Source organism: Notothenia rossii, assembly GCF_949606895.1.
Source record: "Notothenia rossii genome assembly, chromosome: 7".
In the NCBI taxonomy this organism is placed as follows: domain Eukaryota; kingdom Metazoa; phylum Chordata; class Actinopteri; order Perciformes; family Nototheniidae; genus Notothenia; species Notothenia rossii.
The window spans coordinates 61,295,911-61,313,605 of record NC_136905.1 but is presented as its reverse complement, the minus strand read 5'-3'; the positions used below and the strand labels follow the sequence as shown (position 1 = coordinate 61,313,605).

The 17,695-nt window shown below is 38.7% G+C and overlaps 2 protein-coding genes across 7 annotated transcripts in view; both read right to left on the bottom strand.

The window, feature by feature from the left end:
• Nucleotides 1-6,803, bottom strand: part of rock2a (rho-associated, coiled-coil containing protein kinase 2a) — a 65,920-nt gene extending 59,117 nt beyond the window's left edge. For 4 of the 5 annotated variants that reach the window (XR_013810516.1, XR_013810517.1, XM_079694738.1 and 1 more), the window contains exon 1: nt 5,905-6,803. Coding sequence is in view for 3 of the 5 variants with exons in the window: in XM_079694738.1 (XP_079550864.1) it covers nt 5,905-6,003 (99 nt within the window). In the remaining 2 variants the exon portion in view is untranslated. The remainder of the gene's footprint in view (nt 1-5,904) is intronic. The other variant, XM_079694739.1, reaches the window with a different exon arrangement.
• Nucleotides 6,804-12,279: 5,476 nt separating this feature from the next.
• The window catches only part of sobpa (sine oculis binding protein homolog a), a 47,110-nt gene continuing 41,694 nt past the window's right edge, over nt 12,280-17,695 (bottom strand). For both annotated transcript variants that reach the window (XM_079692980.1, XM_079692981.1), the window contains one exon: nt 12,280-17,647. The gene's annotated coding sequence lies outside the window, so the exon portion shown is untranslated. The remainder of the gene's footprint in view (nt 17,648-17,695) is intronic.

Here is a 17,695-nt window from a genome sequence, read left to right as displayed (position 1 = left end):
GAACCCAGAGGCATTACCAACAGATCAAAGCACAATCAACCCAGACAGGACATCTCTTTCTCCACATAAAGTGTTAGACATTAGAATTTACTATTCTTGTCTGTCACATACTCTTCTTGTCTGTCACATAAGTGGCGCAAGTTGCGCAACTGATGTGGTATTGCGCTAAACGGAGAATATTTTTGAACGGACACTTTGACCGGAGAGATTTAGATTTGCCGGTCTTCAGCATATTTTACCGGTCGTAGTCCGGTAATTACAGGCTAACGGGTCCTCGCTACTTGTTCACACTCACATTAAGCATCATCACCAGAGCTTCTGCTGTTTATACTGCTGACCGGCAGACTGCTTCTTCCGTGCGGTGCGCTGTGACTCCACGTATAAAATGTCATTGATATTTCAAAGGTTCATCATTCCAGTTTCATTTTATATTAGCACAACGTGAACGTGCCATGCGCTTTTAATAATGATCTTTCTCAGCCTTTGAAACTGAAACTATTTTGGGAGAAAAAATTAATTTAAAAAAATCATAATATATCATAAACGTTCAACGATTAGTCGACTAAATTGACGACTATTGGTCGACTAGAAAAATCTTTAGTCGAGGGCAGACTTAAAAAGAACTGCGAGATTTGGAAATAAATAATCATTTTGAGTGAAAGCGCAATTGGATATGATTTGCCATTTAGGACGGAATGACCATTTCAGAAACATGATTATTAAATTATAAAATTATAATAAAATGATCATGGTGGGGGCTTTTTTGTAAAAGGATCTGTAACAAACAAGGATTTATATTAAGTGTGTAGACCGGGACTTCCATGCAGTACCAAAATACTTCGTTTAGAATGATTTTTCACATATTTTACCAAATATTGCACAAGATGCAAATTGGATATTACACAAGCCCATATCGCAATTCTGATACAATAGGCGCTTTCACACCGGAGTACTTATCCCCGTACTTTTCCTTTTTAGTTCAGATAGTTCCTGGGATTTTGCGTTCACACCAAAAAGAGAACTTAGTTCATGAGAACTTTTTCCCCCTTTTCAGTCCCTGCTAGAGAGCAGGTAATTTCCTGGGGAGAAATAAGTTCCAATTTCTGATTGGCTGGGCGAATTAAAACCACGCCCCGTAAAACTCGGAAAAGTTTTGTGAAGCCGCCATTGTATTTGCTTGCATTAGCATTATTAGCATTAGCCCAGTGCACAAACGGAGAGACACTAACTTATGGCAACACAAAAAAAAACATGGGAGCAGTGGAGATGAGGAGGTGTCGGCGTTCTGGCGATTTACTCGGAAGTCCCTAACTCCGGGGACTTCCGGCCGGGGACTTCGAGTGACAGTATACGCCGTGAAGTTGTTTGCAGCCTGCCAGTAAACCCAAAGCAAAAGAAGAAGTGACGTCAGCGACTCCATTTGCGTAATCCTCCCTCAGGGACTTATTCCGGTGTGAACGCGATCTGCTCTTTAGTTCTATGGGGGAACTAAGTGCTGGGAACTAAGTACGGCAAAGTACTTGATGTGAAAGTGGCTATTTAGATTATTGTGCAGCCCTACAGAAAAACCTGAAAGAAAAATTACATTTGTGAAGTGTTAAAGCGCCTAAAAATAGTAACATGTAGTACATGTTGAGCACGTACATGTTGAGGTTTTAAACGCCTTGTTCACCTAATGCTGAGTAAAGACAGGACCACAGTGAATTAAAGAGAGACCCAGGGACCGCCCCCAAGACATGTTCTGGAAGACATCAGACAAACTCTCAGCTATTGATATCTCATAATATCCTTCACACTTAAGTGCTGTGTATAAAGTTATCTGGCAGTGCCCGCTCTGCAGCTGTATCAAAAGGCTTTGGACTGGCGCTCCAGTTAAAATACCTGCTGTGTGTTTAACAAGCCCCGAGAGGGGGGGCTGAGGGAGAAGCAGAGCCAGAGAAAAAGAGATAAGGCTGAGAAGTGAAAGGGGAAAGTGCAATCATTCGCAGGGACTTTGAGCCCCATATATAGCTGCCAACTATTTACTCAGTGAGGTCATTTCCTTCAGGACGGCAGAACTTATGTGACTTGCAATCAAGTGTCCATATTTTTCTTTATCAAGAGAAATGCCCTTTCTTTTTGCTTGCCCTCGACAATCACTTCTTGTACTTGGAGCTGCCAAGTCAACTCCAGTCAGCAGTGGTGCGCTGCCAAATAATGATCCCTACAGTTTGCACAAGGGGAAGGTTGCGTTGATCGAACGCTGATAGAGGCAATATAGTGATTTGCAGTTTATACTACCAGAGTTTATAGTGCGATTAAAGCACCATTTATGTGCTTTTCGCTGAGTATTCTGTGCTTTTTGGAAGCAGGTGCAATTGAAGGGGTCATTACAGATGACAAAATTGTTTAAAAATGAATCTCTGCTGAGTACTTTTTTTTTAATGTCAGGGTACAATACTGCGTTTCCCAGCTTACAGAGGGTTAGATTTCTTTACAGGAAGGTCAGTGGGTTTACTTGACAGATGCTGCAGATTCCTCACTGTCAGCTTTCCGTATCCTCGGGGTATTCAGCCCACTGCTCCCTAAATACATCTTACTTCAAGTCCGATGAAAAGTACAAACCCAATAGACTGATGCAGGAATGAGTCCTAAAACCCGTGGTTAACCCAATAGATTTTCACATTTTGTTCTTTGACATAAAATACGTCAGTAAATATCCCAGAGCTACTTTGTGTCATATATACACATAGTGGTTGCTAAGAAGTGGCTAAATAAGACTACTAAAAGTCATCACACCGAAATATGAGCCTCATTTAGCTTAGCGCCGCCATGCGAACATGATGTAGTTTGTTCATAACGTTAGCTTTTAATTTCTGGCTAATGTATTTACACTTCAAAAATCATAAAGTGTTGTTAATATATGGATATTAACCTGCTGAACTAAATGTGTAAGTATCATATTGTGCATCTGCCACAGAGCCGATTTTTGCAATACTCCCAAATCCAATGGAAAGTTCCCATTGCTTTTGTCAGAAGACCTTGCGATTCCTAACTTTCGGGTCGGCCTTCAAAAATACATCATCACTGCACCACTCTATGTTGTCAATAAAGCTCCTTTTTTTGTTGCTGTTGCTATGCCACAATAGCAGGAGATGTGTGATTCATCGTTTACTGAATATGAGCCTGTGAGCAATTATTAAGGCACTTAAAAGTATGCCATGTTTTTATTCCACCTGCAAAAAGGACATTTCTGAGCCCTTACTGTTTGTGTGTTTGAATCCCACCGTGAGCAACAGAACGTCTTGATCCCTGTATTCGCTCCAAGGCAGCTCCAAATGGAAAAGTGCAGCCTGCTCCCTCCTACGCATGCTTCCCACTCAACTTTTGTCTCAAACACTCAACACCTCTATCTCTCCGGCTCGCGTGCAGGAAGTAAACACCACCGGTGTTTAAAGCAAGTATTCTGCTAAATCTTTTAAGGTAAAAGAGGGCAGAGCAGGAGTGCCTCAAGTAGTGTAAGGGGGGGGGGGGGGGGGGCAGGGGAGGGTATGTGCAGGGGGCCTCAAGCTAGATGGGGCCCATTAAAAGGGGTGAAGTGATGCTTTTTAAGATAGACTCGACAGTGTGTTTGCCCTCTGTCAGATCCAGTTAGGAGGCCCAGAGATTCAAACACCACCACTAAAAGGGATGTTACTTTACAGCCAAAGTAGGTCCTGTGACACAGAGCTGGCTCTGATTTACAGTAAGAGCCCAGTGTTTAGAGATCCTTATGTTCAGTCCTTGTAAACAGAGTGACATTAGGTATAACACCCAACGTTGGTGACTCCAGCTTTATGTGGTCCAAGCATTCAAAGAGCTTTCCATTCAGTTTAGATTTGTTAGTTCGTGTGGGACATACTAGACAACACCAGAAACAATTTGGGAAAAAAGGGTCAATCTAAAGCAGTATTTCTCAATGGGGTAACTAGTTTCCATAAGTGTACTTAGTTTTATTGTTATAATTATTATTATTATTCTATTTCTTCTATTTTCTCTGCAATTGTTAACTCCCACACGATCATGTTCCATTTGACCAGGAAGAAGCCAGTCTCCATGTTAGATCCAAACAGATTGCTCTGGGGTTGAAATACAGCAGCCATACAGCCAGGAGAAAGACATGAGGCCAATGTGTCTTACTTCATTGAAAGTGCAGCCATTCAAAAAGACTTGATGCAACAGAGTCATCTTGTTATTGCATGATCACACAAAACGTTATGTTTCGTAAGCAAATGTAGCATTTGGCTGTTATTTGAGTACGATTTTGTTTAGAAAAACAGTGATGGTGCAGTACTGTATTCTTCCTCGGTATAAAAAGGCGTTTTTCTTTAACCTTCCAAAAATGTTTAGCAATGGTCAGGGGGTACTTAGCTGAAAATACATTTTAAAATCTGTACATTATTAAGTGAATTAGCTAGAGAACCTTATTATTAGTTCAACCTCATGTCATGCTATACACAATGAGCATATGTTTGCCCTGCCTTATGCAACTTGAGGTCATCACAAGGCTCTCCAAAAGCAGATCTCAAGGGAAACACCACTTGTAATTCATATATATTATCTTCACTGCAGAGTATCGTTTGCTATCAAACTTTATTCTCCAACAGTAAGCTCTAACTCCTGCTTTTTGCAAAAAGGACAACAACTTCCCTTTGCTTCGGTATCTGACTGCTGATGCATGTTGGTATCAGATCCTATCAGTTTGGAACATTCTAATACTGATTTTGACTTTGTCGGGTTAACATCTTAACGTCTTGTAGTTATAAATCAGACTACGTCAGAATATTCCACCTCTGATTGTAAAGAAATACTTTGAATTCTCACGCAATGCTTTATAAATAAAAGGTGATTCAATCATACACATGTAAACACAGGGAGAAGACTAAAAAAAGACTGAAAATCAGCTCAGAGGAAACAGCAGTGGAATGCAGCAGCTCACTTCCCAGAAATGGGAAGCAAGACAGAAACATCTGAAAGCAAGTGTGATTCACATGCTGTGTATGCAAATCTGTCTGCACTGATGCAATACAAGGGCTTTAAAGTAACATTCACTTATGGAATGTTAGAACAATTTAATGAGCTGACAGATACAGATATGAAGTGACTGGTTTAGTTTCACATATGCATGCATATTACAGGGAGTTTTAATTCAGCAGTTTTTGATTTTACCAATCGATCTTGCCAAGCTGTAGCCTACATTGTATCGTACTTTTCAGAAAACAGGAAAGTTGTTTAGAACACAATTGTATCAAGATATAATGGTAATGTCTTAGGCAAAACATGGTGCTAACATCTTTCTAATCGCCCATCAGTGCAGGAAAAGCAGAATATGTGTGTTGATCTGGTGGGTGGTGGGACTCACCGGGACTGGTGGGCCCTACTGTTACCAAGAAGGGATATTAGCCGGAAATATTAGTCTCAATGAACACACCAAGTGGGACAATCTCCACTAGTTAATCTTAATCTGTAGACACGCTTCACAGAGCCCCAAACTGCACTGTCTGCACTCAGTCTTAACTATTAATCAGGCCTGTCTACAGCACATCGCTGCACCATGAGGCTGTTATTTTGAAAGCTTTTTCTATTTGAATTCTAAGGGGAATTAATGTCAAGGTATCTCATTTCAGGACAGAATGGAAAGTGCATGAGAACAAATAGAAAAGAACAATAAAGAATAGTCATAGGCAGCAGCATGACAGTGTCTGCCTTATGTCAAAACAACAATGCTAACCGTAGCAGGTCCCATCTGGGGAATGAAATGAAGAAAAAAAGCAGGAAATATTATGTCAATAGCATAGCTAAATGTGTGCATACGTGTCTAGCGTGTGAACACAGAGACAACACGGGATCATTAATAATCTATGAGGTGTATCCCAGTTGACTTACCAGCAAACTTTCCAGGTTTATGGCAGATCTGGGCTCTCTGATCATGTCCTCCAGCTTCTTGAGCCGGGTTTCCATCCTCCTCTCCGCTCCCAGCGACATGGCTGCAGCGTCGGCTCGTTAAAAAAAAGTTGAGTAAAATTATGAAGAGCTTCTCCAAACTGTATGTGAGTTTACATGTGAAAACGCTTTGTCCCTGGCTAATGGCCGTGGGCCTAGCGGAGCAAGCCTTGGGCTTTCAGCCCACCCAAATCGCTTCCACCAGGAATAGTGTGCACAATGAGGAGAAAATATTCCCAAAGAAGAGGCTTTTCCTCGCGAGCCGAAACTTGTCGAGTGCGCGGGCCTTCGGCTAGCTAGCCGCGTGACTTTTAGCTTATAAAATATAGCGTTACACTTTAGAGTTATCCTCTCCCGTTTAGTGAAAAGTGCATTTTTCCAACTCGGTGATAAAGTTTGAATGTGTAGATACCAGCAACAGGCAGCAGGGCGTTTTCTTTGCCCCCCTCTCCTCCCCTTCCCTTTGGGTTTTGGTCGCTTGGAAATGCTTTGGACTCGCTCTTTAGTGAAAACTCCGCTTCGTTTCAGCCCATCCAGTTCTGTTTGAAGCTGCTGTAGTTTATCCTCGGTGCTGCCACAGGTCATCCGAAGGGGCGATAATGTGTGTTCTCCCGCGCTGAATTTTTAATAAGCACACACTCTCTTCCTGGATTTCTTCTCGCATTTTCGCATGTGTGCTCCTCGTTTTGTTTTCTTTATTGGTTTTATCCACACTAATAAGTAGTATTCGTTTAGAAAAGACCTCCAGCGGCTGAATTCTTCACCGTACACTCACATCTACACACCAACACACACGGACCGAGCCTGGAGTCTCTCTCCTCCCCCTGACATCAACACACCGATGACTCAGTTACCCATAAGCCACCTGTCCTGTCGTGCACCTCTACCTCGCATCTGTCCCTATAGTTGTTTATGCATAAAGTTATTCTCATACGACTATCTACCTGGTAAATAGACAAGCACATATTATAGTATCTTTTATATAATGCAATGATAGACAAACAGTCTATTCTGTGATTGGGTAATACAACATTCCAATACTGTTTTCAAAATAAGTTATTTTTAGTATATCATGTGTACCCTTGGGATTTCTTTTTTAAAGAAATGACTGCAGTTTTTTAAATGTCAGATCCTAATGTAATACTATTAATTCCAGGCTGCACCAAATTTGATAAAAATCAATGGATTTCTGCAACATCCCCCCTATATACCCAGCTCCTTGTACCTTTTTATTTGTATACAAGTTATCTTATTAACTTTTAAAGATCATATACATTTTCAGGGGTCTCTGATAAAATAATATTTTATTAAAAATGAATTATAAAAATCAAAGCATGCATGAGGCTGTTTATTATTGATCAGATTGCTGGACAAATTGATACTTGTCTAATAATCATAAAAATGAATAAATAATGAGGTGTGGGAGTTTTGGGTCATGTCGTCAAGAAACGTGAAGTTTCCTGTTTGACACAACAGAGGGAGCAGTTGGACCACATGCATACCTGCACCTTGCTCCTACTTTAACTGTGGCTCTGTTATGATGTTGTGTTGCTCCTGTCATTCGACTTGCAGCCATACGCTGCTCAAAACAAAGCTGATACGTGCTCACTGTTTCCTAGGAAGAATCGTCTATCATCACCGACAAGAAGTGATCCATTTGATATTTTCTTTAGTTTGCATGTGGAGAAACAGACAGTGTTTGAACAGACAAACACAAGCTTTAATTGCAGAACATCCAAGCATAACCCCCAAATGAGCAATTTGTTGGAGAGGTGATATCTTGGAAAGGTTAGCAACACAGTGACAACACAAGTAAAATAAGTTTCACGTCATCATTTCTCTTCTCATTTATGAAACCAAATGAAGGTGTTTCCTGTAACCATATTTGATTACTTTTACAGCCTATTGAATCCATATTAAATGGGCCCTATTGTGCTCATTTTCAGGTTCATTTTAGTATGTTGTGCCTCATGTTAACATGCTTTAATGTTCAAAAAGCTCTCTGATAAGGGATGTTAACGAATGCAAAAAGATATGCTCTATCTCATCTTATTCACTCTTCTGCCATATAAGGCATTCATTATGAATGATCTAAAACACTATGTCAAATGTATGGCACCAGAGGAGCACTGAATATTCAATTCTTTATTTGCCCCAAAGTGCCCTCAAGCTGATACTGATTGCACGCACTGTAGAGAATCAACAGAACATTAGGAAGCCCTTCTGAATATTTGCATTTTCCACTTTTTAACTGATTGTCTGTTGTTATTGCACATGCTCTTTTCTCCCACTTAACTTGAAATGTAAGTTTGGTGTTCCTCGTGAATTTGGTCTCCTCATTGTCATTTACGTTTCAAAGGAAACACATTTTTTCACCAATGTGTATTTGACACATCAAAAATACATTTCTCATAAAAGTCGGCAGAGCATGGGTGGATTGATAAAACAGAGGACCCTCCCCCAAAAGGACCATGTTTGTGTCCCCCAGTAAACCCTAAGTTCAAGTTTACTTATTTTAATTTACGTCTGTACTTAAAGAGGACTTATTATGCTAATGTTCAGGTTCATATTTGTATTTTGTGCCTCTACTGTGACATGTCTTCATGCTTTAATGTTCAAAAAGCTCTTTGTTTTTCTCATACTGCCTGTGCTGCAGCGCCTCTTTTCACCCTCTGTCTGAAACCAGAGCCCAGTCTGCTCATGGTTGTGATGATTGTGATGGGGGGGAGAGACAAACACTGGGATTTGAGCCTTTGCAGACGATATACATGCACACAAACCTATACAACACACTAGGAAAGGGTTATCCCCCAATACATGATAGGGTCTCTTAAGCCTTAGTCAAGCAAACACAATACTATTATGTAATGCTAAGGATTAACTCAAATCTGATTTAAAACGTTCAATCTTTCTTTTGATAATGACTGGTGGAGTGTAAAAACACATGCACGGGATGGGGTAAAGACACAAAGACACCACCCTCATTGGACGAGTGAAGAACAAATGTAAATCATTTAGCATTGTTAATATATGATATTAACCATTTTTTATTTTGTCATACTGTAGTTTTTTGAATAATTTAGTTTGGTTTAAATATTTCTCTATTTGTATTTCTTACATTGAAATCGTTTTTATTATAATCCTTTTGGTCCTTTTTGTGATGTGTTTCTTCTCTTACTGTATTTATGTATGCGCCATACACACCGGACAGATTCTTTGTGTAAAACCTACTTGGCAATAAACCACTTTCGGATTCTCACTGCAGTTCACTTTAATGCAAAAAACAAAAACGTTTTACTTTACTACATGGATTTGATGACATTAGTTACTGAAGATTTTTATAAATAATACACGATATAAGCAACACATGTTGTACCAATGTGTTATTAGGCTATAGGTTAAAATAAACTTTATTGAATTGATCCCTTGGTGAAAAATAACAAGCTACCCGGCTGTTTAGGTTTAAACAGATGAAATAATCACCTTTAAATGCTGCTTCATTTTAGTAAGGAACACAATCATTAGTCATAGATTAAAGGTGGGGTATGTCATTTTGGAGAAATCAGCTTGAGTGCGCTAGAATTTGAAAGTACGCAGCCGGAAGAAATCTGCCTCTTCCTTCAGACTTCCTTACAGAGCCCCTCCTCCAACACACACAAAAACGCACATGACCAATGAGGGCACGAGATAAGTTTGTGCACAGATGGAAGGCTGACAGGCAGGTAGGCCATCCAGTTATTTTAGCCGGGCCTGCTCAGATGATTCGTGCTTTTTACAGTACTACGGCTTCCACAGATGACATTTTTTTATGTATTTTTTGTCAAAGCACTTCAGATATCCATTGCTATCGGGATGTTAAGAGCATTCCATGGAATATAACAAAAAGTGTTTCTGAAATAAATTACATACCCCACCTTTAATGTATATTATTCTGAAATAGGCTGTTATGCAGAATGAGTACTTCACTTTTCTACTTTTCATACATTTTGATTCTAATGCTTTTTTTTTAACTTAAATTATATTTTGAATGTATGACTTTAATTTCTTTGCTATGGTATTGCTTCTTTTCCTTTAGTTAAATAACAGAATACTTTATTCAACATCTGCTGAGAAGGGGCTAGCCTTCTGTTTGACATCCTGTCACGGTGCAGGGTAACTTGCATTATTTGAATGTTCTCACACAGGGATCATTTTCCAAAACAGCAATCAGAGGTGAGAGAAAGACAGAAACAGCCCCCCCGCTGACTGTGCTCACGCTTCAGGAACATCTCTTTATGTTGCCCACTAGCTTTTTGTTAAATGTGTGTATTGGCTGGATCAGTCTAAATACGTCACTTTACATTTAAACAAGTGTATGAGTTTAAACTTTCATTTTTATTTCTGTGCATGTGGATTGCTCATACACTTGTAAAAGCATCGGTTTGTGTTAATAGGACTTTTTTGAAACATACATCTTGATGATAGTGACAGTGAGCCAGCATGCAGTGCCAGACATCTGAAACTGAAGCAGCTTAATGCAGCCATCATTCAAATGGATCACTATCACCAATGCCTTTATTATATGTCAACATGTTGTCTGTAAGGCCTATGGATATAACTCTGTTTTATCGTGTCTTCTTTTTTAATTCATTAAAATGTACGATGAGAATTGCAACAATAAAAAACTATTACTTTTAGCAGTGTATCAATTAAGTATTCCTAATATAGCAATATGATGATGAATGTTTTCCTGAAATCAAGTCAATGTTTTGAGGGGAAAAAACAGCAGAATGACTGAAATAAGTTAAGGACTTTAAAGTTGTCTGATATTTGTTTGTTTTTTAAGAATAGGTGAAATTGCAATATCACCTTTTCTTTAATACATTTTCTTTTAAAACTGCCAATGTCACCCAACAAAAAGCTTTCAAAAACCTAGAAATTCTATAAAAATACATTGTAAGAAAATGCTCACCAAATTCCAGTGTGCATGCGATGAAGGTGGTAAGCAGTACCATGAAGAGCAATAATCCAAAGTAGATCTAATTATATTGGATGCACAGTTATAGTTGATTCAATGGTGTTTCCATATAAAGAACATTTCATTTCCATTCTTTTCATTACCTTCCTACTGAGGAGCGTGCCAATACTCTGAGGTGCCACTAGATGAAGCTAGAGACCATAACATCCAACTTCTCATTGAGCTGTGACCTGAAAGTCAGATTATATTATTATGAATATTGTTGTTGAATATATATATACATATTAACAGGAACATTTTTGTTGAATATACAAATATTATTATGAATAATGCCCCTTTTTATCTTGGAATAAAGCACAGAATGACCTGGAATGTTCAAAGCGGATTCATGTTGGAGAGTCTATTCCAATTAAAAATAATGGGATAATAGCAATCCTGGTCGATGTAATTGCTCTTTAATCTTTCACTGAAATGGTTTTCAAACTGTGCCTTGTGTGCATTGTAACAGTGTGTTATAACGCACATTAACTGGATATTGTGCTCATTCATCATCTGTAGTGACTCACAGTTGTGGTTATGTTTGTATTTATTGTAAAAAAAAAATCATTCTGCCCTTTTGGCAAGGTTACTAATGAAAAATAACTTGATCTCAATGAGATGTCAACTTAGTCAAATATATATCATGCTCTGATTGTGTATGATGAAATTATTTCTAAACAATCGGGACATTTTATTGGTCCATATTAACCAATTCACATATAGTTTTGTTGTTACCACTTATAACTAATTACTTGACTCATTATAAGTGGGTTTTTATTTTCACTCCACTCCATCTTATCCATTAATATTTAAATGATATAACCAAAGCCTAAGTTATACATGATTCAATATTCTAAAATGTGTTTAAACACGTAATCTTGTGTGCATTAATTATAAATAACATTCACAAGCTGTTAGCGTCATTTTATTTGACGGGTCAATTCTGTGATATCCTAGAGTAACTCTTGCTTTTCATCTTAAACTCTATTGTATGAAAATATGCAGCACAGTATTTGATGTCGAGGGTATCTATGGATTACAACGCGTTGTATTTATGAACTTCTCATGTTTCCATTGAGCTGCACTGCTTGTTCTTTTATATTCAAAAGGATTACTGTCAAACATTTTGACTCTGAAAAGTGATATTTTACAATTTACACGTAAGTTATGATTGTGATTTGTCACCGTTTTCACTGATCCTGAATGGCTCTCTGCTATGTTGCATTTGAACTGAAACTTAAGTCATCCTTCACAGTATAAAGCTAATATCTTTTGCGTGCAGGATCCATAAAATGAGCAGATAGGAACAATTATGAAACAGATTTGTGTGTGCCTCTTGTTTATTTGTCTTCATGAGCAATTCACTGGATAAAACAAATACTGTTACAACACAAAAAATTATTATTTTCCAAAGCAACTTTGGCCACATGTTATGTACATGTTACAAGGTCATAATAAAAAGACAGAAGGTCATCTCCTCATATCACTGTTTTCTCCATTTTAATAATTAAAAAAGCTTTTCACTGTTCACCAGGCATTTACATTGGAATAGAATGCTCCGGTCAACTTCACTTTTTTTTATTATTTGCAAATGCAAAACTTGTCAACAATAAATAATACTATAAAATGTACACAAAAAGATTGACAGTCCACCACGAGTTAAAACGTTGAACAGATTGGATGGTTACGGACAGGAAGTTGGGAGGAGGGTTTCTTCTTAGCAAAAATGTGACGGTCCATCCAAGTTACAGAAAAAAAGCTGATCATCTATACATTTACACTAGCAAGCTAACAAAGTTGTTGTTTCTGGTATATTTCATTTTGTACAAAGAAGGGAGTCTTCTTTACAAGCGAGCATCATTGTCTTAACTGTGGAGATTATACACGCAAGAGTTAAGGCAACTTCTCTGTTGTTTTTGAAAGGTAACATGAAGTCATGTCATGTTTTATTTTGTCTGTGGACCACTCGTCTATATTAGGGTTGGAGTAAGTTGTCATTGCATAATTCAGGCTGTTGACCAGGCCTGTAGTCCATCATCAAAAAAAGGAATGCAGGAGATTCGTCACGAGTCTGTTTGCCATCACAAAGACTGAATAAGTGGTCCAGAATTTTTCGACATGAGATTTAGGCTTTCATATCTTGAATATCTGTCTCAGACATGGACAGTGTATCGTTTGCAACGTCAACACAACATTGTGGAGATTAGTCAGACAGACCATGCATGTTGTTTTTTCTGTGTGTGTCTGAATGTGTGTGTAACGGTGTCAGGCAAGAGAAAAAGCAGAGATAGTAAAAGATTTTGGTTAGTTCCTCATCAACCTCTGGTAAAGACAATGACATAGGCCTACTTGGAGTTCTTAGAGACTAGTAGTAATTCGTCATTTTAGCTTGATGGTGTGACTGTGAGAAGGGTCACAAAAAGGTAGGAAGGAACAATCAACATTTTTGCGAAATGTCCTTGTGAAGCTATAGCTAGCAGCCGGTTAGCTAAGCTTAGCATAAAGACTGGAAACAGACCAAATACACTTTAGTATTTTGTAGGATTTACAGGTGCTGGTGGACCGATTTTTTTTAAGCCTTTGGACAAAGCAAGGCTAGCTTCTTCCCCGTTACTATTATTTGCGTTGAGCTATGCTAACTAAAAGCTTGCTGAAGCTGGGACTACAGTTGGAGGCTTAGGTTTAGTCTGATGGTTGCATGAACAATGTCACAGGAAAAGGTAGCCAAAATTTTTTAACATTTGCCCTCAGGGGAAGAAACATTTTTGGGAAATCCGATTATGGAGCTACACCCAGCTTTAAGCATTAATACTTGAAAACAAACAGTTATATTGTGTTGATAAGTAAGACTTCGAGGTGCTGGTAAGCAGATCTTTTAAACCTTTGTACAGAGCAAACCCATTTACTATCTCAATGCTGTGTTATGCTAAGCTAAGCCAGAGAGGTGAAAATCTTTTGATTTAACTCTCAAATAGAAATATATCAAATAATAATATATTCTTTGCAATGACTTATGGCCATATGCTTCAGATATTTCATGTTGAAAGTATATATTCTGTCCCGGGTGGCACTTGATGACAGCTACGCGCGAGTCCAAAATGGATTCATCTTTCTTTGATTTACCGGTCGATATTCCTGTTTTGGAATATGCTAGCAGACAGTAAAGAGTTAGCTCGGAGCAGTTAGCTTACATCAGTAACCAAAGTAACTAACCAGAACATATAGGTCATTTTAAAAACTGTGTTCTCCTTACCTGACACAATTGCCTTCCTACTTATATTGAACCGAATGGTGCAGGCCCATACAGTAACTATGGACAGAGCTGTAGCAGTGGCTCAGATTTGTACATGGTTGGGGATACTGAGGTAATGCCCTCTGTTTTTTTGCATCCTGGGGGGACTTTACAATCTAAAAATCTACAGACTGCTGTACATTTGATAAAATATAAGATTTACAGAAAGTAACAATTGAAAAGATTTAAAAGTTGACGTATTAAAAAAGATTAGAAACCTCCTCTTTGTTTTTTGGTCAAAACAGTAAGCGGGATGTTGTGGGGCTGTGGCCTTGGCTTTGTATTACTCCCATATTACAGACAATAAAAACAACAGTGTCCAGTTACATTGTTGTTTCTGGATTCTGTACAAGAAAAGTGCCCGCTATCTCTGAAATAATAACAGCAAGGGGTATCTCTACTTATGGACAAATACAGCAGAAGGTAGACGAGACAGAAACAAGCAGCTTAGAGAGAGCATTTTAACTGCCTTTGATTGCAAAGAAATTAAACGGGGGCATGGAACTGCTTAAAGTGACACCAAAGCTGGGCCTTGGCAAGCATCAAGCTAAGCCTAAATGCCTGACTAACAGGCAACAGATAAAGTTGCACACTGCTTACTCTGAGTCAACACTTTATAATCTCAACTGTGTTGTCGGATTGCACCTGCCTCACAAACAGGTACACACAGTTACATGTATGTGCATTGTGTGTAAGTGATATGATTGCTGCATGTATGCTTGTGACATGTAAGTATGAGTTAATGTTGGGCCTCACTTGGACACAGAACAAATCAGACAGAAAAAAAACAAAGGCTACTACAAAAACAGTCAGATGGGATGGGATTATATATTTTTACTTTTACCTGCAGAGCTATTCTTCACCATTTATTGACATCAGCTGTTAAGATGTCTGCCTTCTCTTTCTGTATTGATTTGGAGTGCAATCTGGTTCCATTATATTGAAGAGAAGGCAGGCGTCTCTACAGATGCTATCTCCAACACTAAAGGGATAAATAGTGCTACAAGTTAGAGATAAAATAGGTATTTTAGATTTTGGGGTGAAATGTCCTTTTAAAGATCATTCAAGTTGTTAAATTAATCCAGAGTTGTATTTCATCTTCAATGAAGTGTGACATACCTTTTTAATTGGTTAAATAAACCATGAAGAGACAAAAGAGGGTAATACTGTTTTTGACATCCACGTGTGTACTCTTTCTTTCATTTTGAAAGTGCTTGTTATCTTGGCAACTATAAATTATCTGGTCAAATCTTCAGTTTGCAAATCCAATTTCCACTGAAAACTAGGCGACATGTTTTGTTTCATCCCACTGGAGGCCTTTGGCATATGATAATACCTTGTCTCGTACATTTACAATGTACCTCCTACATAAGGGTGTAAACTAAATGCTCATTTTTAGTTTTATGTCCCAGCTCACCGTCTTAAACTGCAGTGTAAGTGGATCCAATCAAACTGAACGTTGACAGTTGTATTTCATTCACTTAAAGGGGACATATCACGCTCATTTTTATGTTCATACTTTTACTATGGGTTTTGACTAGAACATGTTTACAAGCTTTAATGTTCAAAAACCCGTTATTTATCTCATTCTGCTTTCCTGAATATATGTTTATTCAACCTCTCCTTCAAATGATCCGTTTTAGCACCTGTCTCTTTAAGACCCGGAAAAGCCTGGTCTGCTGTGATTGGCCGGCAAGAAAGATAAATTGAATCTTTGCAAAGGCAGTTCTGGTGCCTTGAGAGGAGATGCTCAGATAGGGGGCATTATATTTTGAATGGCTTTGTTAAATCCCATGTTTTATGAACTTGACAGAAAACTGTCCTAATGTATGTTCACAAGCACAAAACAAAGTGACTTTTTTATGATATGTCCCCTTTAAATTGCACAAAGACATACACAGAGCATGCTAAGGAAAACATTGGCTTTACAATTAAAACTTAAAACTAAAGATAATTGGCAAAAATTAAGAAACTTGGCAGGATTGATGGACAAGCAAGAAGCAATATTTTAAATATCTCTAAAATATTTAAAACATAACATTTGTCTTGAGTGTGTTTATTGTAGAAAAGAACGTGTTGTGTTACTTTAAGTCCTACAATAATTATTTATGAAAGAGCTGGCTTTCCTCTGCCCCCTCTAAATTCAGTGCAGTCAGTTTCAAACCAGCCCATTACAGGAACATCACTGGTAATGTATTATAAAAAAGATGAAGTACTAGCCTGCGGTAGCAAGTAACCACTGCAGCTTGGCAGAGTTTTTATATTGCCATGCAATCCAGGTTCTTTTTCGAGGCGCATTAAGCCTTGAAACGTTCTAAAAACAGCAGGGGGGCCCATTACGGTTACTGGTATGGCGTACTGTTTAAGCACTCAGGCGAGATTCCAAAGGGCGTGAAAATGTCAATGGTAGGAATGCTTTTCATGGCAACTGTGTATCATTCTTTTGTTACAACATACAGTATATCAATTAAGTGGAGTTTAATACCAAACAAACTGATGCTACAGGACATATCAGAGATTGTATGATTCCGCTCACACACCATTCCTTGCTGGTGAAGGTTAATCATTTATCTTCCAGTATGCTCATTCAGAAGGAATAATTATCCACAAAATTGGTGATTTAATGTCCAAGGACACTTTTAAAGCCTTCTGATTGAAAGATCTCTTTTAATTGTCCTTCAGTCACATCCTATTAACCGTGTTTATGTTTCGCCCCTCAAAATCACCCAGAACACTTTGACAAGTACATTTTTGCTGGTTAGAATTTCTGTTATTTCTGCCATCTCTATGGCTCTATAATCTACACTTTGTAAAATCAGTATATACCTTAGTAACAAGGTGTGAGAGAAAAAACAAACACTTACTGAATCAGAGATTTACTTGTGGTGTGGCACCATGTTGGATAAAATGGTAGAATTTCCTTAAAATAAGGTAGTCACTCTTTGGGGCTCCTTCATTAATCACTCTGCTGCGTTCTGTAGTTACAGATAATGTGAAGAGCTCTTGCTTTGATGGTGACGCTGGATTCGGTGTAAGGGGCAGTGTGGGCTGAGAGCCTCTAAATAAGGAGAGAAGCAGTGGGGTGAAGTCCTCTTGTTGCAGTAGTATACTGTCTGCAGTACAAAGTCTGTAGTTCATTCCGTCAGAGCGTCTGTCACACGGACCAAATGAGTCCAGAGCGCTCTGCTGTGATACTCATCAACATGTTTGGTTGGACTCTCATCAGTCGTCGAAGGCGATTTGTGGTGCTGGTAGACTGGGCGATGAGCGAGGACGAGAAAAAAGTGTATGTGTGTGCGTGTACATGTGCGGTAGTGGCGCTGGGAGGGGTGGGGTTTGGAGGTGGGGGGTGGACAAGTGAGTGTCGTTGATGGCACTGTGGTCCTCAGAGCGTCCATCTGTGAAACACAGTGGGAGGAGAGTTAGACTGAGTCACCCACAAGGCT